This window comes from Theropithecus gelada, chromosome 13 (assembly GCF_003255815.1).
Source record: "Theropithecus gelada isolate Dixy chromosome 13, Tgel_1.0, whole genome shotgun sequence".
Lineage (NCBI taxonomy): Eukaryota > Metazoa > Chordata > Mammalia > Primates > Cercopithecidae > Theropithecus > Theropithecus gelada.
This window is the reverse complement of record NC_037681.1, coordinates 29,774,108-29,799,216: the sequence shown is the minus strand read 5'-3', so window position 1 is coordinate 29,799,216 and position 25,109 is coordinate 29,774,108. Positions and strand designations below refer to the sequence as shown.

The following is a 25,109-nucleotide window of genomic DNA, read 5'->3' as shown; positions in this document are numbered from 1 at the left end:
GGTGCAGCATCTCAGAGGGAGCCTTACGTGAAATAAGGTCAAAGCACTTCTTCTCCTCAGGGTTGGTCTTCACCTGGCAGGTTAGCAGGTTGAGCTTTGCAGGAGGCCGGTTAGCCTGTTTAAAAGCAAAAAACAAATAAAAAGGTTGGGGTTGGGTGGAAGGAATGGAAAATCATACACTATCAATCCTCACGAGATACAGCAAGAGCAAGCTCTTCACTAGTTTGCAAAGGTGGCCTTTAGAAGGCAGACTTGACAGAGGAAGGCATGACTGAGACAAATTACAGAGGCCCTTGAACTTCGTCTCCACAGAGGGCAACTGCCTCCCTGCAAGGGCACCTTGGTGGTCTACACAAACCCACCTGGACAAGGGGACAAGCGATGCCAGCTTTGAGGCTGCTGGCAGTGGGTGCCTTCAGATCAAGGTACTGCCATGGCTAAGCCCAAAACATTTGGTTCTGATTCCTACCAACAACACAGATGATGTGCCAGGTAACTTGGGCACCCAGTTCAATTTCTGGTGACCTTAAAAGCACTTTTTCTTAGCAAAAACCTCACTTCCAGGGAAGGTAATTTCATAGCACAAAAATGGCAGAGAAATTATTTTCCCACTGTTTGAAGTGATGACAGATAATAGATTCACATTCCTAAATGCCAACCATCGCTGTCACTTAAGTTTCAACAAAACATACTTCATTCATATCTGTAACCCCCAAACCCTCTCCCCCATACATGACACCAAGCGATCACAACATACTTTCATCAGAGGTGTGTCAAAAATGGCTACTGTATTACAGTTTCAAAAAATAGATCATACTTAGTCCAAAAAAGCAAAGGACTGAGAGTAAGAAGATAATTTCAGAAACAAAAATTTCAAACGGCAGAATACCTCTTAGAAATCTTGGAAGAATATCCAAATAGGAGTGGGCTTATCTTACCCACCTACCAAGCTGCTAAAGGAAAGATCAAATAAGAGTGTCTTAAACTTCCATCGTTCTTGGGCCCCACTTCCCTTGGCCACCGGTCGCTTCAAGATGAAAAAAACCTGGATTTGGGATTAATCCAGATACATACACATATGCATCTATGCCTGGAAAGACCTGTGAAACCCTCATGCACTTCCAGGCCCAGCAGCTTCCTTCCAGTGAGTCTACAGAGGTAGGGTGGGAGAGATGAACCCATCCTTGCAGAGTGAAGGATCTGGGTTTAATACATGTAAGTTTGGACTAGTGAAAGTCCGATAAACAGGGTTGTACTAGACTCTCCCCGTTTGTAGCTGTGTTGGTCTTATCTTCTACAGGTTAGTCAGATACTCTCCATACTCTGTAGATATCTCAGAGAATTCCTAGAGTGTCAGAAATCAGTATTAGAAGACACCAAGCTCTGCCTAATCGTGTAAATCTGGACACTTTCAAGTGAAAGCACCACTGACTGTGGATTGTGACCAATAGGATTACCTAACTTATCCAGGAACCAACACACAAAATGATCTATTTCTAGAGACATGGTTACAAACCATGCATGCAACCAAGTACTTTAACACGGGTGTATACCCACCCATACGTAGCCTGTGTCTATTCTGTTACCTCCCTGTGATGACATGACTATACATGGGCAAATTTTAGGGCTACTTCCAAATTGTGGGGTCTTAAGATACATAATAAACGAGGTTTGTGCACTTTGATAAATACAGAAGCATCTTCATGGACAAAATGATGACTCTGAATAACAATAGCTACATTTACTCAGCTATTTTAATCATACACCTACACAAGGCAGGCGCTGTTATAAATATTTTTCATGAAATAATTCCTTTAATTTTCCTAACTGCCCTTTAAGGTCGAAACTACTCCAATTCTGTAGCTAAAGATACCGGCCCAGACAGACCAAATAATTTGGTTGAGGTTACACAGCTAGGGAGGGGGGAAGCTAGGATTCCAACAAGTCAGGCTGGCTACACGGCGCAGGGCTCAGCTGCCACTCCCCCTGTCCTTGACTCGGGTCCCCCTGTCCTTGACTCAGGTATCCATGGAAGGCAGTCGCTTGCCTGGACTTATCTTTAAGAGCAGCAAAGAACCACAACTTAAATTACACCACTCATCCTCCCTCCCCACCTCCACCTTGCAGTCTTTCTTTTCCCCTGTGATATGGGGAAAGGTGTTCGTTCTTTACTACCATTAAAGACAGATTTCTCACTTCACAGCATACCACAAAATAGAGAAAAATATTCAGCGCCTTTATTTGAAGTAGGAATAATTATAACGACATAAATGTGCCTACATATTAAAAAATGACAACCATAAGAATGGCTCCACAAAACATACAAGCTGGTCTTAAGCAATATCATCAGCAGTTCTGTTTTACATTAATAACTGTTTGCTATTCAGGTTAAATATTAAGTATACAGATTAAGTATTAGCTAACGGTAAAGCTATTAGACAAATTTATGGGAGAAAGTTCTATACATTAAAATCCTTCCCTGTTGCAATTTGGAAAAATACAGTGTCGCCTGGGTGCAGTAGCTCACACCTATAATCCCAGCACTTTGGGAGGCTGAGGCAAGTGGATCACCTGAGGTCAGGAGTTCGAGACCAGCCTGACCAATATGGTGAAACCCCGTCTCTACTAAAAATACAAAAATTAGCTGGGCATGGTGGCGTGTGCGTGTAGTCTCGGCTACTTGGGAGACTGAGGCAGGAGAACTGCTTGAACCCAGGAGGCAGAGGTTACAGTGAGCTGAGATCAGCCACTGCACTCCAGCCTGGGCATCACAGCGAGACTCCGTCTCAAAAAGAAAAAAAACAAATAAAAAAAAAACCAGTGTCATCAGTTAACTGAGATATAGAACAGTTTCATCTAATTCACAAAATACCAGTATTTTCTTGAGAATTTAATTTGAGAAGCCCTAGTTTAGAAAACTCAGGAAGGAATGGTGAAAAAACAATGCAACAGCCTTAGAGTTTGCCACACAGGCAGAGATTATCAGTGATTCTCCATTTTAAGCATGCCGTTCTATTTTTTTCCAATTTGTCAGGCTTTTAGAAGGAAGATGCTTTCTTCTTTCTTCATGACTGATCATTTTTTAAAAATTTTAGATTGTGCAAGAGCCGGTGGACATTCCTTCTAGTGTAACACAGTCTCCTGCCCTCAGTGGCGTGGCAATGCTGTGAGTCTGGCAAAGAGGACACCTAATTAGAGTTATTTTGTCCCAAGGATCACTTCTTCCTAGGGCCAGAAAACAGACTTGGCTAAGAGGGAAACTCAACTCGGGCTTTGACCGAATCTCCCGAACGCTATCCTCAATACTCTGCTCCAATCAGGTACAGCAACTTCATTTCCTGAAGGTTGCCAGCTTCCTGGGAAGGGTTTTCCTACCAGTGTAAATACACCCTGTGTGTTTCCATTCCTTAAAGACCTGCTGCACAGCTGTGTGCCAGGCTCTGCTCTTAGATTTCCACTTCATCAAGTCTTTGGAAATGTGCCCTTTTTTCCTGACTGTACACGAGCACACTCAGCAGCTGCTGGCCAAACAGGTGAGCTGAACAAGAAATCAAGTCAAAACCAAACCAAACCAAACCAAAAGGGCGTCTCTCCATTCTCTTCCTTGGTATGGGCGAACTCACTCTCCCACGTGCAACCCCTCTGTAGATGCAGTCAATACAGAGGGGTCCTCTGGATTCTGACTTCCAGAGCACGCAGGGAAATAGGGAAAAGGTGAGAAAAGGAACACTCAGCCACTGAATGGAGCGCTGGAAAACTACTTATTTTGCTGCATGGCAGCGAGGCAGTGAATCAAGACAACCCCACCTGCCACCCCTGCAGGATGTAGGCAGCAATGGCTGCTAAAGGCAGGAGGAGACCTCTGGAAGTGGAGATTCCCTGGAGAGGGGTTTCCCCTCCAAACACAAAGCACTTATTAAATATGCACGCTGTGTGACGAGCTGAGTTCTCAGCATCCCAGTGATGCCGGTTATAACCGTACTGTCTGCCAAAAACTGGGGCAACCCATGCAAACTTAAAGACAGCTAAGCCTCCATGTCTTTTGAGAAGAAGTTCATGCTATGGAAGTGACTTGAAGTGAAGTTTATGCTGTCAGCAAAGGATTACCAGACCCATTTTCCACCTGCCATGGAACGAGTCACTACCTGGCTTACCCTGAGGCCTGGATCTAGGGGAACTCTCAATGAAGCAAATACGCCCCTTGACTTCAGAGCGGTAAAAGCGTGAACTAGAACTTAGTTCTTTGACAGTTTCTGCACTGAGGCAGTCAATCTGAGTTCAAACAAACAGCGAGTGGACACCAATTCGAAAGCAGACCACAGAACCACAGGTGTGGAGATCTGGAAGGTATTTAGAAGGGAGCCTAGTCTCATCTAATCTAACATTCCTAATATTAAAGACAGTGATGGCTGGATAAATTTGCTTCCCTTGGTCTACAGAACTCATACCCTCACATCCACGCATGGAAAGAATGTCTTTTTTGTTTTTTTGAGATGGAGTCTTGCTCTGTCTCCCAGGCTGGAGTGCAGTGGCGTGATACTGGCTGACTGCAAACTCCGCCTCCCGGGTTCAAGCAATTCTCCTGCCTCAGCCTCCCAAGTTGCTGGGATTACAGGTATGTACCACCATGCCTGGCTAATTTTTGTATTTTTAGTAAAGACAGGACTTCGCCATGTTGGCCAGGCTGATCTCGAACTCCTGACCTCAGGTGATCTGCCCACCTCAGCCTCCCAAAGTCCTAGGATTACAGGCATGAGCCACCGCACCTACCCAGAACGTCCCATTAAGATCCAAACTGCATGGCCCTGGTAGGGGTACGGTGGTGATCACATGACCAGTGAAAGGTGGGTTTTGAAAATAGAAAATGACCTTCATTTCCAAGTTCAGAGACACATTCAATCCCCTAGAACAGAGGTCGTCGAGAATCCCTATACTGGGTATATACCATTCTAGCTTCTCTCTCCCTTTCTAAAACGAAGTCGGCAAAAACGAAGGCACCCCCAAAGGAACACAATCCTTGCTGCTGTGACATGCTTCAACTGGGGTTTTACTCTATTCCCTTATTCATAAGAACCTCAGGGCCGTTTCTCTGGACCCCATGTTGAGTGATGACATTTCTATAGGGGCCAGAAAATCCCCTCTGAGCTCCTGCCCAGCTCTACCTTCACCAGGGGACTGGAGGGACAAGGGGCAGGAAAGACAGTCACTATCATCCACTCACACGCCCAAGGCTGCTGGACTGCATGCACTAGTAGGCTTCTGCTTGGGGAATGGGAATGCAAACGACTCTCAGCATCTCACTAGCAACAAAAAAGCAACAACCTCAGCCTTGAGACATCACCAAAGCTGTTTACTAGTCCATGTGGTTTTCACCAGCTCTGGTCATGCCAGGTGAGGCAACAGTATGCATAATACTGCCATGGAAAGAAGAGTGTGGTGTGCAGGGCTGTGTCTGTGATCCAAGTTCCTGGCCTCTGGAAGCTAGATTGGTAAGGAACTTTATCCTGACTGGCTTTTCATAAGCTCAACATAGAGGGCTCTGTTTTTTCTTGCATGGACTCTGATAAACAGGATGATGGAAAGAGGCCTTAAGATTGGGCACCATATGTTAGATTTTGATAATAAAATTACTGAAATCTCTCTTCTCATGGATTTCTGGTCCCCAGAGTCCTGCCCATTTACATGTTCTTCTCTTAATGGAAAAGTAGAACTCTTCCCAAGTGAGATGTTTGATTTCCAGAGACAGAGCTGGGTGAGCAGTTTGCTGTTGTGTGCTTTCTAGAGTCACAGGCTTCTCAATAAAGACAACCTGGCTTATCAGTTACTCCTGACTCTGCTAGGGAGTGGAACAAGGACAAGGCTCCACTTGCCAAAAAAAAAAAAAAAAAAGAAAGAAAGAAAGAAAGCATAAACAGGCTGCAGGTGCACCAAATCAAGATGGAGGCCAACAAGCATTTCTCACAGGGAAATTCTTCAAGACGCATCCTTAATACCATAACACACGGAGAACAACTCCTGCCCTCTAACTTCAGAAAGTTCTCCAACACCAACCTCATCTAATACAGCAGACACCATGGATTAAAAGAGAATACTTACGGTACCATGGGATATGGTCAGAAAACCATTTTTAACTGAACATTTCCTTTTCTGCCACACTTTTCGGATCCTTGTGGATAAGTGGGAGAAACAATAAGAGTTTAGACATTTTGGACACATGAGATAACGAACGTACATTTAAACTCTAGCAACACCCCCTCACGTACCCGTCGCTCTTCTTGTAGAGGCTGCCGTTCCGCTCAGTCCCATGTTCCTTGTTTCCCTGAGGCTGATGTAAGCTATAAGCTGTGCTCTGACGAATTTGGGAGTCCTAAAAAATGAAGAGTGTTTTTAATCTTGTCCAGGTCCCAATTTTTAGAAAAGCAGTATGCAAAGGAAACTTATGCCTAATAAGCTTTATTTATTTTTTTTTTAAACAACAACAACAACAACAAAAAATTGGAGAAATTTCCCCTTCTCAACACTGCAAAAAAAGAGACATCAGATTCCTCTCTAGGAACTGATAAATGTCATCTATCAGGCTGGAGAACGAAATGTCAGGAAACCAATATCCCAAACTGGCTGAAGGAACGAGCCCTGGAAGTTTCCAGGTTTTATTTCATTATGAGCCTTAACCCCCTGACAATGACATGAGGCTCCCACTATGGCCAGAGTAGCCCTTAAGGAGGGAGGTGATGCAGTGAGTGGAAAGGCAGGGGTTTCCAAGCAAAACAACAAAAGCAGCTTTCCGTCCCTTACTACAGAACCATCACATAAGCTCTCTGCCTCAGTCTCCTTCTTGGGCAATAAGAAAAGAATACCCAGTAAGGTCAATAAACAGTAAGGACTCAGTAGGATCACACATATGAATATCAACAAGTACTACACAAATCTTCACTTCCTCACCCCATCAATCTTAAGTAAGGGGGGTCTGACCCTGACCAAGGGGAGCTTAATCACAGACAAGCCATCCACATGGTCAGCTGAGAATCTGATTGAATCTACCACAACTGGGAAACTCCAGCCCAGCAGCTTCTTAAGGCAAGCAAGGACTAGCAATGAACACCCAGGGCCCAAGTCCAGTGTCTGGCATCCAAAAGGTGCTCAACTGGTGTTTAACAAATGTTATCAGGCTGGGCACAGTGGCTCATGCCTGTAATCCCAACACTTGGGGAGACCAAGGTGGGTGGATGGCTCGAGCCCAGGAGTTCAAGACCAGCTTAGGCAACATAGCAAGACCTCGTTTCTACAAAAAATACAAAAGTTAGCTAGGCATGGTGGCAGGCGCTTGTAGTCCCAGCTATGCGGGAGGCTGAAACAGGAGGACTGCTTGAGCCTGGGAGATCAAGGTTGCAAAGAGTCCTGATAGCACCACTGCACGCCAACCTCGGTGACAGAGCGAGACCTTGTCTCAAAACAACAAAAACCAAACAAAACAAACAGTATCAGACACTGTTTTGTAGGAGTGGCCACCAGTGCCAGTGCAGGAAATTCTATTTCCCTGAGACTTAAATGAAATGAGAGGGGAGCAAGATGTGAACAAAGTGTTCACAGGTCAACCAGGAAAGGGCCGAGGTCTGCCTGCAGGTGTTTAATGAGAACTCCTATCCAGTTCATTCCATAATGGGAGAAACAGGGACATAATGAAAGTAGTGGTTTGCTCCAGGCGCAGAGCTCCTTAAAGCAAGAGCAGAGAGTGGAATGGAATCCTGCCTTCCACTCTGAGGCTCCCTCCATTACACCATCTTCTCTTCCCAGAGAACAGCCTCAGAGTCTAGGGCCATTCTCATCACTGCCACTGAGCAGCTCACCATCCTTGGAGAACGAAGCACATCCCCAAACGATGAAAGAACTAACGCAGGAAAATCAGTGTGATAGAAGCTAAGAATAAGAGTACTCAAGAGGCCGGGCGCGGTGGCTCAAGCCTGTAATCCCAGCACTTTGGGAGGCCGAGACGGGCGGATCACGAGGTCAGGAGATCGAGACCATCCTGGCTAACATAGTGAAACCCCGTCTCTACTAAAAAAAAATACAAAAAACTAGCCGGGCGCGGTGGCGGGCGCCTGTAGTCCCAGCTACTCGGAGGCTGAGGCAGGAGAATGGCCTGAACCCGGGAGGCGGAGCTTGCAGTGAGCAGAGATCCGGCCACTGCACTCCAGCCTGGGCGGCAGAGCGAGACTCCGTCTCAAAAAAAAAAAAAAAAAAAAAAAAGAGTACTCAAGAACTGAAGAGTCAATGGGAGAAAAGCACAGGAAAAAGTGAGTTTTAAACATGAAGGCAAGAAATGGCAGAGAATCAGGGGAGGATCTTCAAGACAAAGTAGACAGAACACAGAAGACATGGGGAGGCCATGTGGTCGGCAACCAGGGAAGCTGGACAAATACTGCATCTGAGGCAGTAAGGCCTGGGAGTGGACAAGACGGGCTAGAGTCAGAGTTTCAACTGCATCTCAAGGCACAGGCAACCTCTTGGATTTCTGACAGTTTGAAAAAAGATTCTGAAGCACAAAACTGTTTAATTTTAATGAAGTCCAGTTTACCTACTGCTTCTTTCATCACTTGTACTATAAGGGTCCTATCTAAGAAACTATTGCCTAGTCCAAGGCCATGAAGATTTATCTTTATAAAATCTCTTCCAAGAGCTTTATAGTCTTAGCTCTTACATTTAGGTCTTTGACTCATGTTGAGTTAATTTTGATTACGGTGTGAGGTAAGGGACCAAGTTCCTTCTTTGCTTGTGGCTATCCAGCTGCCCCAGCACAATTTGTTGAAAAGACTACTCTTTCTCCATTGTCTTGGCACCCTTGTTGAAAATAAACTGTCTCTAAATGTAAGGATTTATTTCTGGACTCTCAGTTCTATTTCACTGGTCTATATGTCTCTCCTTATGCCAGTACCATACTGTCTTGATTATTACAGCTTTGTGGTAAGTTCTGAAATTGGGAAGTGCAAGTCCTCCAACTTTGTTCTTCTTTTTCAAGACTGTTTTGGCGATTCCGGGTCCTTTGCATTTCCACGTGAACTTCAGAATCAGCTTGTCAATTTCTGCACAAAGGCAGCTGGGATTTCTGATGGGGACTGCACCGACTGTGTAGATCAATTAGGGGAGTACTGTCATTGTCACAATATTAGTAAGTCTTCCACCCCATGCACATGAGTGTCTAGCACTGACTTTTTAAACTCTGCCAAAGAAGAAAAACCAAAAAACTCCACGTGAGCAATCAGTAACGTGCTGAGGCACTCTTCATTACTGAACTGACAACCGACCCTGAAACAAGCAGAGCCCAGGAGGGGAGAAATGAACTCATTTCCACAGAAACTTCACACAGCACTTGTGCCTCTGGATAAACTAGGGCACACGCACATTGATGGGATGAGGATGGTCCCAGTTTCCACATTTTCTCAGAAGGGCAGAACATTGGCACCAAAATTTAGAGCAAATCCAGCCTTCAACGTTGCTGGGAACAATGGTGTGGAAGGAATGTGGAGAAATATTGCTCACCTGTACAGCGTCTCTGTGAAAGACTAAAAATAAACCTGTTAGGAGACTCAACTGCACAACCAAGAAATACGTCTATTGATTTGGGGAGAAAAAAAGCCCTGCACAAAGTAAGTGGTGAAATCATGTGACAACACTGCTAACACTGTTCGTGCCGCGCATGTTAATCAGAGCCATTTTCAGGTCTCACGAACAGGATAAGGGACATTCTTCTCAACAGAATCAGACCCTATGCCAGAAGGTGACAAAGAAATCACCCTGTTTTATTCTTTTCTTTAGACCAATTAAAGCATGCAGGCAAGTCTGAACTAAGCTAGCCTATAAAACTTCACATTTGTAAAAAAGAGGAATAAAATCTGTTTAACATAAAATTGAACTGTTTTAGCGTGAATTATTTCAGCATCCTCCAGGTGACTCCGAGAGGACCCGGTAACAATAGCCTTTGTTGGCCTGACCAGGTGAAGGCCTGACAGAGGAAACTGGCCCTTTCACATGACCGAGGTTTTGATTTTCAGAATACTATTCAAGGGAAAAGAATCTCTCCTCCTGGAGAGAAGAAGAACATAAGAAGTAAGAGAGGCCAGGGTGGTCCATGTTGCCCCAATTCCTAGAGACTCCAATGTACTCTCCACTTTCCTAAGAGAGACAAAGACAACCTAAACTCGACTGACAAAGCCTCAATGTGCAGGGACTGTTTGTGTGCCTGAGTATGCAGGGTAAGCGGGCACTTGGTAGAACCTCAAAAGGCTTTCATGAAATTCTATCAGTGTCCAATATCCTCTGTCCTGTGACACCCAGACAAGTTCTCAGAGCTCAGGCATCATCCTTGATTTTAACTTTTCTGTTGCCCTGTGAAGTATGAGCCATTGGGTCTGGCCAACATAGAATCTTCCCAGATGACCAGGTGACTTAGTATCTGAAATCTCCAGGAATGGAAGGCAAAGGGGGATGCTGCCTGCAGTACAAATCTCATAGAGGTTTACAAATAATTTAAGAATCCTTTAGCTAAGACTCTAGGATAGCTTAAAAACCGACATTTTGCCCACTTCTCAGAAAGTCAGTGTCCAGAGAATTCCTGTGATTGACAAGTTTGTCAAGGAGTAATTTCTGGAAGCTTAAAATTTCTCTGCCCAGGAGGGCTGTGATGTCCAATTCATTCCCCATCTTCTGAAGATATGACAGGTGTGTCCACCCACACGGGCACAACAGGGAGCTGGAGGCCTTGCTGAGCCAAGCACTGAGCTACGGTCTAAGAACAGTGCTTTCAAATATCGTTACCACCTATTCTCCATTATTTAAGGGTAAAAGACTCCGGAGAACCAGTTTGATGTGGAATAGATCAGGGTCAAATCCTGGCTTTGATGCCACTGTGTGAGCCCAGCAAGGGCACTCATTCTCTTTCTCTCACAGAATAAAGTTGCGAACATGGCTGGTCAGGCGCGGTGGCTCACGCCTGTAATCCCAGTACTTTGGGAGGCTGAGGTGGGCAGATCACAAGGTCAGGAGTTCAAGACCAGCCAGGCCAACATGGTGAAACTCCGTCTCTACTAAAACTACAAATATTAGCCAAGCGTGGTGGCGTGCCTGTAATCCCAGCTAATTGGGAGACTGAGGCAGAAGAATCGCTTGAACCTGGGAGGCAGAGCTTACAGTGAGCGAAGATCGCACCACTGCACTCCAGCCTGGGCAACAGAGGGAGACTCTGTCTCAAACAAACAAAAAGTTGCAGACATGGGCAAACATTGCCTACCCCGTAAAGTGGTTTGTAAGGATCGTTGGCCACACTTGTAAAGTGCCTGGAAAACCTGAAAAGTGAGGTAAACAGGAAATGCCCTGCAATGGACAGGAGCAGGTCCCTCCTCCCCAAGAGTGAGGGGACTGTGGAATATGATGCAGGCTGGACACAAGAGAGGTGGGTGAGAGGCAGGTGAAGCTGGAAGAGCTGGGTCAGGATTAAGAGAAGGAGCCTAGAGCTGGGTATGACAGCACTTTGAGTCAGATAGGGAGGAGGGAAGAGGGACACAAGCCATGAAGGCATGGGGCCAGAGGACGGACCAACGAGGAGGCTAAGGGATACGTCACACACGACAACAACAGCAGTATCCATTCCTGTTCAACCTCTAAGAGGGCGACACCATGAGGGAAGGGAATTTGGTCACTATGGTATCTTTACCACCTAGGAGCTCAGTATTTGTTGAATGAATGAACGAACTAGTCCCTGTTTATTAAGATAATATGGTAAGTGCTTTACAGAAATGATCTCTTAGGTCTCCTGACAACTCTCTGAGGTTGGCTGTATTATTCCTATTTGACAGACTGGAAGACCACGACATGGAGAGGTCCAGGACTGAGCAAGGTAGGAAGTGGAAGACCCATGATTCAAATGCCAAGATCCACGCTCTTCTGCTCTGCTATACAGCTACCCAGGCAACCCCGTCATAGGCAGAAGCGGTCCTCTCCACCAGCCCCACCTGCTGGGACTCTTGCTTGCTAATTCCTGCCAGGCCCCAGGTTTTTTTTGTTTTTTTTTGTTTGTTTGTTTTTTGAGATGGGGTCTTGCTCTGTGGCCGAGGCTGGACCACAGCCTGTGTGATCTTAGTTCACTGCAACCTCCACCTCCCAGGTTCAAGGGATCCTCTCACCTCAGCCTCCCGAGAAGCTGGGACTACAGGTGCATGCCACCACAACTGGCCAATTTTTTGATTTTTTTGTAGAGATGGAATCTCACTATGTTGGCCAGGATGGTCTTGAACTCCTGGACTCAAGCAATCCACCTGCCTTGGCCTCCCAAAGTGCTGGGACTACAGCTGTGAGCCACCATGCCTGGCCTGCTAACTCCTAATCATCCTTCGAAGCCCCATCCCAGCCTCTGGGAAGTCATCCCTGATGGCACTTGCCCAGCCTGCACTGGGCAGACACTGCTTCCTGGAGCTGATGGCCACGAGTGCTCTCATCACACTGCGCCCCAATTGCTTCTCTGTCCCCACCCCCAGAGGATGAGTCCCTGAAGAGGTGAGAACCGGATCGTCTTGTTCTGTTGTGTCTGTGGAGCGCTGGCTTAGAGTAACAGTGGAGGAAAGGGTAGCTGGATGTGTGAATCAACAATGAATCCTCTACTGAGGCTGACATGGAGGCCAGAGCCAGGCTACCTAGCAGCTCAGCACTCGGAGAGGCAGGCAGGTGGTCACGGACAGAGATCTCTGATGAAGGCCAGATTTGGGCATGTAAGATACACAAACTCAGAGGCAGAAGAAAATTATGGCGTGGTGAACCTTGGTTGCCTGGGTGGCACAAACTGTTCTACCACATCCTACTAGACAGGATGCTCGAAAAACAGGGAGCAAAGATAACAGAGAGAGAAAGAAAGAGCAGGCGGTGGGGGGAGGGAGGGAGCGGGGCGGGGGGAGAGAGAGAGAGAGAGACTGACCAACCATACTTGAAATCTGCAGAGGAGAAAACCATGGTGGTTTCAGCACGCAGACCTCTGAGACCATATCCCAGAGCCTGATCCTCCCCATAGAAGCGCATAAGTCTGGGCTCTCCACATCAAACAGCAGAGAGCCTGCACACCCGTGATGAGGCTTTGGGACTCCGCCAGCACCCCAGCAGGGTCCGTCCTGGCAGAACTCCATCGGATGGACGACACGGGATGGGAAAGGCAGGAGGCGAGGCCGATGGGGAGAGAGCCCAAGCAAAGATGAGCAGTGCCAACAGGTTTAACTCTGTAGATAGGATCTTCTCCAAAAATCGAACACTGTGGTGCATAGACCAGTCCTCATTGTATAATATTGCCCTATGGGTGGTCACTGCACAAGTTTTCAACTTTTCTCCAAGTATGAAAACCTTCACAAAGAAAAACAATGGAAATACCAATAGTATTCTCCTTACAGAGAGCAGAAAATATCAAGAACAAAACATGAACGGCCAGTGATTGCAAAGTGTGAGGTCACCAGGACCAGAATGGCACAGGCTCCACACCAAAACAAAGCTGCATGGTCACAAAGAAACAGCAGCCTGAAGCTACCACACTGGAATGGCCACTCTTCATTCCTTCAATAACTGATGCATGGGATTTACAGGAAGAGAATGAGGAGCACTGACTTCTACCAACGCTCAACACAGTTTCTTGGGGCATGTTAATTTCTATGAACTGTGATTACACAGGCAGGGTTAGAATTTCTGTAACACTGAATAAAAATCCTCTAACACCTTCAGTTGTCTAAGTCACAGAAGAAAATCCAACCAAAGGAATGACAGCCTAAACAATAATGACCAAATGATCAATTCTTACTGCAAATCTGAGGTATACAAAATGGAACCCCCATCATGAAAATCATTTTAAACCAGAAAATGTAGCATATTCACATCTGCTTATTACGTGCAACTGTGTTCAAAGACTGTCCAACTTGCTGAATGCCATTACCTAAAAGCAATGCAGAGCATGATACACAAAAAACACAACACCCCCACAACTAGGAGATTGTTGAGTTAGGTCTTGACAAGGAGCCAACTGGGCAGACAGCCAAAGACGAATAGTAAAGGAGGTTCATTTGATCCCTCTGTGAAATCAGGGGCAGATGGGCTGGTCAACAAAAAACAACAAACTATAAAGAACTTCTGGTCTGTGCTGGTAAATTTGTTATACTTCCCTGCAAAGCTGTAAATAACCAGCTCTCTCACAACAGCCCATTTTCCCAAACCTCCTAATTCTGCACAGCCAAAGCAAACACAGCCTTTGCACTGTGCCCAGAGGGCTATTTGGCCCCAGCTGCTGCTCTGCCTTATTTTAAACCTGAGCTTTGCTTCATGGGTTGGATCCTCCTTCTTAGACAAAGGCAGTTCTCGATCATTTCCAACGGCGCGCTGGGGAGCAGCCACCTTGGACGGCATTCTGGCTCCCACCCTCACACTACCTCCTCCTCATTACAACTAGGCCACTATTTTCTCCTTACGCCAAGTTCTTTTTTCTTTTTGTGCTTATATCCCATGTTTGGGAACATCAAAGCATCAGAGCCTACGTTCTCTAGACTAGGAGGAAGTCACCGTGTTGTAGGTCATTTCTAGCACTAAATATAACCTTGCTCTGCCAATGTCTTACTTAGTTGACCCATGTTTACCAAAATTCTACTAAATGAGCGCTGTGGCACTACAGTGCGATGGAAGAATTGCTCAGAAGGCAGAGTGGCATCCTCAGGCTGCTCGAGGTACGGCTGGAGAAAAGGCATCTGTGCATTTAAGGCACAGCCAACACTCAAAAAGAGGAAGAGGCTGTGATTCAAATGGGGCTTTCAAACAGGACGTGCTCTGTGAACTCAGATCACTGTGGGCTGGGGTGATCAGAGGCAGTGCTCCAGAGGTGGGGCTTCAGAGGGACTAGAAAGATGTGTAGAATTCAGCCTGTCAGGGGAGAGAAAGGGAGGGAGGGAGGGACCTGCTTCATCTTCACAAAGGAACAGCAGCAAAAGTGTAAACTGTAAACCCAGAAAATATCCACTTCCCTAAGATTTGTGCAAACTCTTCAGCCTTTAATAAAATCTACAACAATGAAAGGTGAGGGGTTAAAATAAAAAATGCTACTAGCCATTAATATATAAAAGGAATAGATATATGTGTATATATATACACACACACATATAATGTTCATGAATAAAACATGCAAAATTCTGCAATTTATTAAAATACTGAACTACTTACTCTCCTAGACTTCGGTCACAAAAGGTAAATGCATTTGGGAGAAAAACAACAATATTCAGTTATAGTACAAGAACTTACAATAAAATAGAGCTCACCAAACTGCCAACAGGGAACTTTATGCTCTGTCAAGTAGTTTAGCAATTCCTCTAAAATCACTAGATATACATTTAGACACATTCCTTTTATTGACAAGGAAATGGATTTATACTAAATTCACATTATGATACCCACATTGTAGTGAAAATATAGTAAAATTATCTTTAAAACTTTTTAATGGCTTTTTAAAAACAAGTCCCCACAACACAAATTGTCCCTGCTGACGTGTTAGCACACAGAGACGTCATTACAGAAAGAGGGAAGTAAGAGAACTAAGGATTTCTGTCTGTCACTACAGAGGCAGCTGTAAAAAAAGCTCATGCCTCATATCGTATAGAACACAACTTCAGGGCTGGCAGAGCCCCCGCTGGTCTCCTGCTACGTGCCTAGGCCCAAAGGGGCAGAGTCCATGTATGTCAGGGTAGGGAAACGACAGAGGGCCAGGTACAGGATAAGTAGCAAAAGGACACATGGTCTCTGTGACGAAGCCACCAAGAGCTCCTTATCTAGCAACTGACAGAGCACAGGGTTTACACACCGCCATTAAGGCCATGCATGTAGTAAATGCTTCCTCCTGAAATAAACATATTTTAAAAGATGGTTTTACAGAACTAAATTGCAAGAATACATTAAATGTTTTCCTGCTGCCTGACACAGCCCGAGCGAACTGTGAGCTCCTAGAAGATATGAACTTCATGTTTTTCAGGCCCAAAGCCTCCAAGAATGGGGCTAAAACTGCAATCTTTCAAAATTAAATCCCCTCACCTCTTTCTGTTCAACCTGCAATGCGGATTTCAAAATATCTCGAAGCTGTATCAACTGCCTTCTTTCTTCATCCTGGGCCTGTTTGATCTTTAAAAACACACACACAACAGAACGAATCAGAAAATTAAGACTGAGGTACAGTGAAATGTTGGTGCTCATGGGGCCATTTCCACACAAAGCGACAAATGCCTCCCTCGCTAGTCAAACCTTCCCTCCCACCATGACAGAGGACCCGCGTGGGAACGCCACACTCCACGTGGGCGGCACAGCATGGAAACACAGGATTACACAGAAGCAACATTTAGAGGACAATGTCTGTTGCATTAAGACAGTTTTAACACCGCGGTGGGAGGGAAGCTACTCACCGTGTGAAGATCTGTAGACAGCGTTTCAATGGAAGGTTTGAGGCTTTCCACGGCTTTGAGTCCATCCTGAAAAAAACTAGCAGGAAAAAGAAGAAACAGAGATGACACTTCACACAGGAAAAAATAATTTTGTCAGACAGATTAAAAAACTTCTTTAAAGTGACTGAAGTCGTTATGTAACTCCTGGGGGAAAAGACTGTATGAACAGAACCTTAAAATATCAGGCAAACCAAGAATAAAATGACACTCAAAATTAGCAGGAGCAAATAGAAAAGGAATTGCAATAAGCTTAAGTATTTAAGATTTTTCTCAACCCATATAAAATGAGGCCTTGATTTTCAGTTTATAACGGGAGCGGGTTCTGCTCACAAATGGCAGCAAGGGCTTTGATTGATTTCTTCTGAGCATCCAAACAGAAGCATATGAAGCTAGAAAGGCATGGGGCACAAGTGGAAGACACCAAAGAATGTGCCGCAACATGTGACCGCTACATGGAAAAGAGAAGGAACGCAGAGGCTGGGTGCGGCAGCTCAAGCCTGTAATCCCAGGGTGAGGGATTTGGGGAGGCCGAGGCGGGAGGATCACTTGAGACCAGGAGTTCAAGACCAGCTGGTCAACATAGCGAAACCCCTAAAAATACTCTATTAAAAATACACACACACAAAATATACAAAAATACAAAAAGCTACTACTCGGGAGGCCGAGGCACAAGAATTGCTTGAATCCAGGAGGCGGAGGTTGCAGTGAGCCGAGATCGCACCACTGCTTTCTAGCCTGGCAACAGAGTGAGACTGCCTCCAAAAAAAGAAAGAAAGAAAGAAAAAGAGAGAGAGAGAGAGAAAGAATGCAGAAAAGAACCAAGCAGCTTTGATGGCTATACTCTGTATCTGTGGGGTAGGACACCGTAGATGGAGAACTTGATATTTGTATCAAGAGGAATTTTTTTTTTTAAGGCTGAGAACTCAATGCCATGAGGTCACCTATAACAAGTGATTCAAGGAAATGCAACAGAGGCTGGACGTTTTTCCGCTGCAGTCATGGGCTGGTGTTCAGTGCCGCCTCTGGAGGGTGCTGTGCGTAACCCTTTTGAGAGGAATGAAGAAAGGGCATTTCCATGAGCTAAGGAGAAAGTTCTAACCCATAACAAGGTCTCCAGGGCCCATGTAATGCGGCCCCTGTCTGCAGCTCCAGTCTCAAACCACACCATTCCACTCACTTTGTTTACTCAGTTCCAGACACACCGGCCTTTTCTCCCTTCCTCCGTGGCCACCAAGTTCTCCTGCCCCAGGCCCTCTGCACTCCGTTTCTTCTCTCTAAAGGCTTCTCCTAAGGTGTGTCTGCTTTGCCTGGCTGATTCCCACTCATTCTTCAAGTTTTAGGTTAAACATACCCTGGTTAGCCAGGCCTTCCATAATCCCCTACAAGTTATTCCCCTATAAGAGGCCTTCTTATACTTTCTCAGGGCATTTTGCATTTTTCTGCAAAACACTTGTTGCAACTGCAATTATGTATTCATTAGTGTGATTGTTTAAAACAGAATTCCCTCATTAGATCTGAAGTTCTAGGAGGCACAAAGTACCCGCAAAGTCTGGCGTATTTCAAGCACATGCCATTTATTGAATGAATAAATAACTTAATGAAGGATGGACTGTCACCAACTTTAGCCAGTTTATTGGATAACAAGGAGACTATCTTTAAAAAGTGATCCGGGTTTCGCATGTATCATGTGAGATGATGTTTACTTCTTTTAAACTCAGCAGTAGCTCTGTGGGCGTTTCCCAGACCAAGTGCATGACACACAAAAGGCGCTGTGAAAACACTGCAGCGTGACGTTTAATGCAGCAACTCCAAGGAGGAAGGAGAGGGACACACAGGCCGTGGGGCATGAACACTGACCTGTGTTTATTAGGAGTCACAGAGGTCAGGCTGTTAGAATGTTCTCATTCATCGTTAGATAGACACACAATTCTTTATGTTATACTCTTGTTCCTGTATTTTAACAGGTTTTTTTCTGAATACAGAGTATGTTTCTGAACTCATCTAATTCTTGTATTTTATTTACGTGTTTTTCTTTATGTAACTATTTTCTTAATCACTTCAAATTCTTGTGAAATAGGTAGGAGGACAGAGATTTCTAAGACCTAAGATAAAGAATAGGAAAAATATTACAGGTGATAAATGCAAAACCACCCAGGGAGAGGGAGCAGGTGTACAGCTCCAAGAACCTTTTCGACCTGGCAATTCTCCCTACAGTGAGAGGGAGGGAGGGAGAGGGAGGGAGGGAGGAGGGAGAGGGAGGGAGGGAGGAGGGAGGGAGGAGGGAGAGGGAGGGAGAGGGAGAGAGAGGGAGAGAGAGGGAGAGAGAGGGAGAGAGAGGGAGAGAGAGGGTGAGGGAGAGAGAGGGAGAGAGAGGGAGGGAGGAGGGAGGGAGGAGGGAGAGGGAGAGAGAGGGAGGGAGGAGGGAGAGGGAGAGAGAGGGAGGGGGGAGGGAGGAGGGAGAGGGAGGGAGGTGGGAGAGGGAGGGAGAGTAAGGGAGAGGGAGAGAGAGGGAGGGAGGGAGGGAGGAAGGGAGGGAGAGAGGGAGAGGGAGAGAGTGTGTGTGTGTGTGAGAGCGAGAGAGAGCGCGCGTGAGCACGAGCCCTGTAGTGGAATCAAGTGCTGAGAGACTTCTCGCCAGGACACTGTTTCCAGCATGACATTGAATGGTGTACTTGGAACAACAATATGAATTTGGATTTAGATTTAGAATTCATCTTTGTAATAGCCCAGCCAACCTTCACCATCCACCTACCTGGAAAATCTCCTCCCTCTGATTTTTCAAAGTGCTGACCTTCCCGTACCCTCCTTGAGGCATGTCTTGGCACCCAGACACCCCTTCAAAGTGCACTCAGCCCTGGCGTCAGGAGAAGCTTCAAGAAAAGGAACACTATTCCCTCTCCGCTGGCTGCTGTCACTATGACAGTCCTAAGTACACAGCCCCAGCAAATTTTCTTGAGCCCATTAACACTTCTCCAAGCTTCACAGAACTTTTACCATCAATATTACCCAATCAAATTTTGTTGTCTATTAAACATTTTCTAGCCTGCCTTGCCAGGCTAGAAGGGGTGTATTTCCAGCCTTTAAAATATGCCTACTTAGAGGCAATCATCAAATCCACCAAGCAGAGTAGCCCCTTTCATCTCTGGGCCCCACACACCGTGCTGGGGCCCCTCCTGCAGCCTTCACGCTACCACATTCCAATGCGGTGTCTGCTGACGAGGTCTGCTTATGACACCCGCTGCTCCCTCCTCTGCGAGCTTCTGCAGCATCCGGGGCTGAGGCTCATCTTGACCATGCACCCCAAGTTCACTGAGCAATAGCCGGTCACAGTGGTTTCCAGCAGGTATTGGCTCAAAGAACAAGTCAATTCAACACTCATCACCTTTCAAACCATGGCTGTCTTTTTTTTTGAGACAGAGTCTCGCTCTGTCGCCCAGGCTGGAGTGCAGTGGCATGATCTCAGCTCACTGCAACCTCCGCCTCCCGGGTTCGAGCAATTCTCTAGCCTCAGTCTCCCGAGTAGCTGGGACTACAAGTGTGCACTACCGCATCCGGCTAATTTTTGTATTTTTAGTAGAGACCAGGTTTCACCATGTTGGCCGGGTTGGTCTGGAACTCCTGACCTCAGGTGATCCACCCCCGCTGGCCTCCCGAAGTACTGGGATTTCAGGCATGAGTCACCATGCCTGGCCAAACCATGGCTGTCTTTGTTTTCTAATGTTATAATGCCCCACTTCGATTGCGCTAGAGTACAGGATCTTCGATGCTCAGCGGCAAAGGCTAGCAAGAGAAGTTTTCAAGATATTCCAGGAACAAGGTTGAGATGAAAATTCCTTCCTTAAATGAAATAAAAATAAAAGAACATGAAGTATTCTTTAAGAACACTTAAAGTGAAAAGGAAAAAAATGAAGAAAAAGCAAAATAACGCATATCTAAGTAGTTCTAAGGGTCAATAGCCAAACCTGAGCCATGGAATCTAGTTTACACAGTGGCCTCTTGACTCTGGCGGAGCACAGCAGCACGCAGAGGCCCATGTCTGCCCAGCAGGGCACAGCACCCACCAGGCAAAGCCGTGCCTTTGGGGACGGGAAACGGAGACTGGGCGTGTGTGACGGGGGAATGAGAGGAGCTCCCACACGTGGAAACATGCACGGCTGTGAGCTCTTCTCTCTCGGCAGCTGAGTTGCTCGGGCTCCACGTTGTATCCTCCAGAACGTGAATTAAGAAAGTCAAAGCTGCTTGACTGATTTGAAGAGCAGGCAGCGTACACACTCTCTCTCATATCCAAAAAGGAAGTAATGGAAGATTCATATTTTTAAAGGTTACTGAGCTCATGTCCATAAAAGGCCAACTACTTCACTTTTCCACAAGTGGTCTGTTGCTACCCAACTGATTGGTTTGGGCAAAATAAAGGGAGGGGAAAAAAGGAAATCCCAGAATAGCTTCTTCTTAAAAATAAAATATCAGCAAGGAAGCGACCCACTTCCTAAATTGCCTGACATAAGAACTGAAGAAGTAATTTGCATGCTCATCACAAAGTTAGAATTTTGAGTTCTCCATAAAATAATTCATCTTGAAAACTATACAATTTCAAGGTCTTTTCCACCCTCTAAGTAGAGATGAGCTGTCTTTTAAATTTTTTTAATATAAATTCATGGGGTACAAACGCAGTTTTGTTATAGGCCTGGTGGTCAACTTAGGGCTTTCAGGGTATCCAACACCAGAATAACATACATTGTACCTATTAAGTATTAATAATTTCTCATCATCCCCACTCCCCTCACCCTCCTGAGACTCTGTTGTCACTCTGCTCTCTACATCCATTGGTATGCCTTTTTTAGCACCCACTTAGGAGTGAGAACATGCGATATTTGTCTTTCTGTGGCTGGCTTGTTTCACTTAAGATAATGACTTTCAGTTCTATCCCTGTTGCTACAAAAGACATGATTTCACTTTTTTTTTTTTTTTTTAAATGGCTGAAGTTCTCTTTTAACTTTGGATGAACCACTCGGCACATCCTCCTTTCCCACCTGACTTCAAGTGCTTTAGAAATGCAACATCATCAAAGCTGTATTAAGAATTCCAAAGCAGAGCTCAGTTCAATTCCACAGCGCAATTCACTGCTGCAAATATGCGCCAGGTAAATGCGCCACACACTGCAGATATAAAACAAATCAATGACATGGCCTCTTCCTTAGGAGTGTAGAGTTCAGCAGCACAGAGACACGAGGAAGATGTCATCATGGAGACAAGTAGAGGTGTGGCGGCAACACAGGAGGAAGAAAAGGCAAAAGGAAGAAGCATTGCAAAGCAGGAATGATCCATGAGCTGGGTCCTAGGAGGAACAGAAGACAGGGAGGGCACAGAGGAAGGAGGCCTTCTAGGAAAAGAAACAATTGTGTACAAAGGTAGGTCGCTGGCGGCATAGCCTGCTCTGGGAAGGTAAGCAGACAGGCGAGGCAATTCCACAAGGAAAAGATTTCTCGTCAGTCCACACCTTTCACTCCCGCTGTCACGAGGTCAGCTGGACCATCGTCATCTCTGGGCTGCACAGGGACAGGAGCTGTGTTTCCAAGCAATTGCCCACATCCACCCTTGTCCTATCTGGTTCCTTCTCCGCAACATGCAGAGTAATCTTGTTACAGCTGAGAAGCTTCCTGAAGCTGCTTCTAACCAACACCACTGTCTCTCTCCACTGTTTTGCCTTTTCATAATCTCAGTTAAATATTGGCTCATGCTTCCTACTTGCCTCCCCCATGAGACCCCAGGGTCCGTGAAAGCAAGAACTTTGCTTTCCTCCTTACTGCATCACCAAAACCCCTAATAGCACCTGGCACATCACAGGAACGCAAACAAATGATCCTCTGCTTCAATCTCTTCAAGAGCTTCCCAACACATTTGGGATAAAATCTAAAACCTTCTGCAAGAGGTCTGGGGTTGTCCACATCCCTAAGGCTTTTCTATGCAGTTTCGTTTCAGGCCACTCTCCTTTTCACTGAGCTGATGTCACCTTGTCCTTTTTCCTGCCTGAAGACCTAGACCCTGCCTGGAACGTTCTTCTCCCACTCCTTATCTGCTGGCTCCTACTCATACTTTAGATCTCAGATCCATGTCTCCTCAGGGAGGTCTGCCGCTCATTCAAGAAAGAGCCGAGTACCTACTGTGTTCCGGGCACCGCGTGCTGGCTGTTGGAGACTGTATCAGGGAACGAAATAGAAAAACAAAAACCAAAAAACCCTACCTTAAATCTTTATCTATATCAGGTCCTTCTATTATATTCTTTCTTAGATTCCTATACTTTAAAACACTTTTGTAAACATCTAATTAGAAATTCATCTCTTTCAGTCCAACTTCCCTACTTGACTCTTCGAGCAGGAACTATGCCAGCTTTGTGCATCACTGTGCCTCTGGCCTCTGGTCCAGCGCCTGACATACAGCATGTGCTCAACAGAAGTGTGTTGGGTGGGTGAGTGAAGGAGCCAGGGGCCTGTCTGTATCAGTGACTGCGGGACGAGGAGCAGAAGCCAGGTCAGAGACGTGGGTCAGACTGAAGTACTGACATACATGGCAAAGCTGAGTACTTGAGCAGCCCCTGCAGGTGGAATTCTCTCCTCCTCCTCTACTAACATCTTCCTTTGCTCATCACAGTCCTTGGCTCTACAGGATAAGTAATATATAAAAGGGTTTTCTTATTTTAAAACACTGCATTAACACCATACCATTTCTCTTTTAACAAACATCTGAGAGAAGCGCAATAGGTTAAGTTAGTTTGTCCCTCTACAAAAAGAGCCAAAAATAAATATATTTGGCAATGACTACAGATTTTTTATATTATACATATGATTTTATTTTTAATGAAGATATAATCCCCAAGCCATAAAATTCATCCTTTTAAAGTGATTTTTAGTAAATTCACAAAGTTGTGCAATCATTAGCACTCACTTCCAGAATATTTTCAATATCCCACGAAGAAATCCTATACTTGTGAGCAGTCATTTCTCATTTCCTTCTTCCTCCAAGCTGCGGCAATCACTCATCTGCTTTTTGTCTCTGTTCTGTCTGTTCTCAAGGTTCACCTGTGTTGCTGCATGAGTCAACACCTCATTCCCTTTACTAGAGACTTCTACGCGAGTGTTTATTTCCTACGAGCTCTCTATAGGTGTCCCAGAAGTTGCCATACATGAAGAAACATTTAAGATAACATCATAACAAAAAAGAACTTACTTGCATTGGGCATGAAAATATTTGATCAGATTCTGAAGTAAATCCACTCCCTTTTTAATCTTGATTTCGTTGACCTTCAGCAGATACTGTTGAAAAATGAAAAGGAAATGTCACAAAAGCAAGCAGAATATGATTTTAAAAGGAGCTTCTGAGGACTGAGATGATTTCTGGTACTTCTTTGGCATCTTTCACAACGCATAGAGTGCATGATTGACACTTAGTATCTCCTGGATTCCATAACCATTTCTTTATTTTGGGGCCATATGAATTATCTGACAGTCAGATAATTAAATATTTAAGTGCCAAAAACTCCCAGTAATAAGACAGTCTATCTTAGCCTGCTAGGAGAAATCTTCACTCCAGCTGCATGGAAGACTATGGATGGTTCAAATAAATGGGATTTCTAACCATCTCAAACATGCTTCTTCCCAAGGTCCCTTTCTTTAAGAACACTAATTGCTAACATATTGTAGCTGAGATGCTTGGCATTGTGTCTCTGGTCCTGAGACATTTTCCTTACACGTAAAATAATGTGATTGTTAGAAAAAAACAAAGTTTAATTGAAATGAATTAAAGCTATTTTTAACTTGGAGAATTCATTAGTGACCACGAAGATATCAGAAAGCCTCAGGGAGCTACCAAACCAGTGTCAAGAAATAGAAGGACTTCATGAGTCCCCATCTCCTCCGCTGTCAGGAGACGATCTCTGAGACGGAATGTCCCCTGGAAAAGCTGCTGATTCATGCCCTGGCTATCAGCTGTAAACGATGGGCGGGGGTGGGGTAGGGGTACCCAAGTTCGGATGCTCACTGAGGTCTCTCTGCAGCCCAAGGAGGAGGTGGAAAGCTGCTGTGAAACTGTAAGCTACAAATTGTCCTGCCTGTAACAACTACCTGTAGGTCCTTCTTTCCCTCTTCCTTTGATATTGATTAAATATTTGTCAATGTATCAACTTTTTAAATTTTGACCTAGAAATTCTACTCCCAGGGATTTATTCTGAGAAGATAACCACAAAAGTTTACAAAGATGAACAGAAAAGGAGATACACTGCTGTCTTGTTTATAAAAGTAAACAATGGGCCGGGCGCGGTGGCTCAAGCCTGTAATCCCAGCACTTTGGGAGGCCGAGACGGGTGGATCACGAGGTCAGAAGATCGAGACCATCCTGGCGAACACGGTGAAACCCCGTCTCTACTAAAAAATACAAAAAACTAGCCGGGCGAGATGGCGGGCGCCTGTAGTCCCAGTTACTTGGGAGGCTGAGGCAGGAGAATGGCGTAAACCCGGGAGGCGGAGCTTGCAGTGAGCTGAGATCCGGCCACTGCACTCCAGCCCGGGCGACAGAGCGAGACTCCGTCTCACAAAAAAAAAAAAAAAAAAAAAAAAAAAAAAA

The 25,109-nt window shown here is 45.4% G+C and overlaps 1 protein-coding gene across 2 annotated transcripts in view; it reads right to left on the bottom strand.

Annotated features, from left to right (window-relative positions):
* The window catches only part of ASAP2 (ArfGAP with SH3 domain, ankyrin repeat and PH domain 2), a 201,839-nt gene that overhangs the window by 57,669 nt on the left and 119,061 nt on the right, over nucleotides 1–25,109 (bottom strand). For both annotated transcript variants that reach the window (XM_025354932.1, XM_025354933.1), the window contains exons 7-12: nucleotides 23,718–23,803; nucleotides 16,455–16,530; nucleotides 16,090–16,176; nucleotides 6,264–6,367; nucleotides 6,097–6,166; nucleotides 28–115 (exon numbers count right to left, since the gene is read on the bottom strand). In XM_025354932.1, the coding sequence (XP_025210717.1) occupies nucleotides 28–115; nucleotides 6,097–6,166; nucleotides 6,264–6,367; nucleotides 16,090–16,176; nucleotides 16,455–16,530; nucleotides 23,718–23,803 (511 nt within the window). The remainder of the gene's footprint in view (nucleotides 1–27; nucleotides 116–6,096; nucleotides 6,167–6,263; nucleotides 6,368–16,089; nucleotides 16,177–16,454; nucleotides 16,531–23,717; nucleotides 23,804–25,109) is intronic.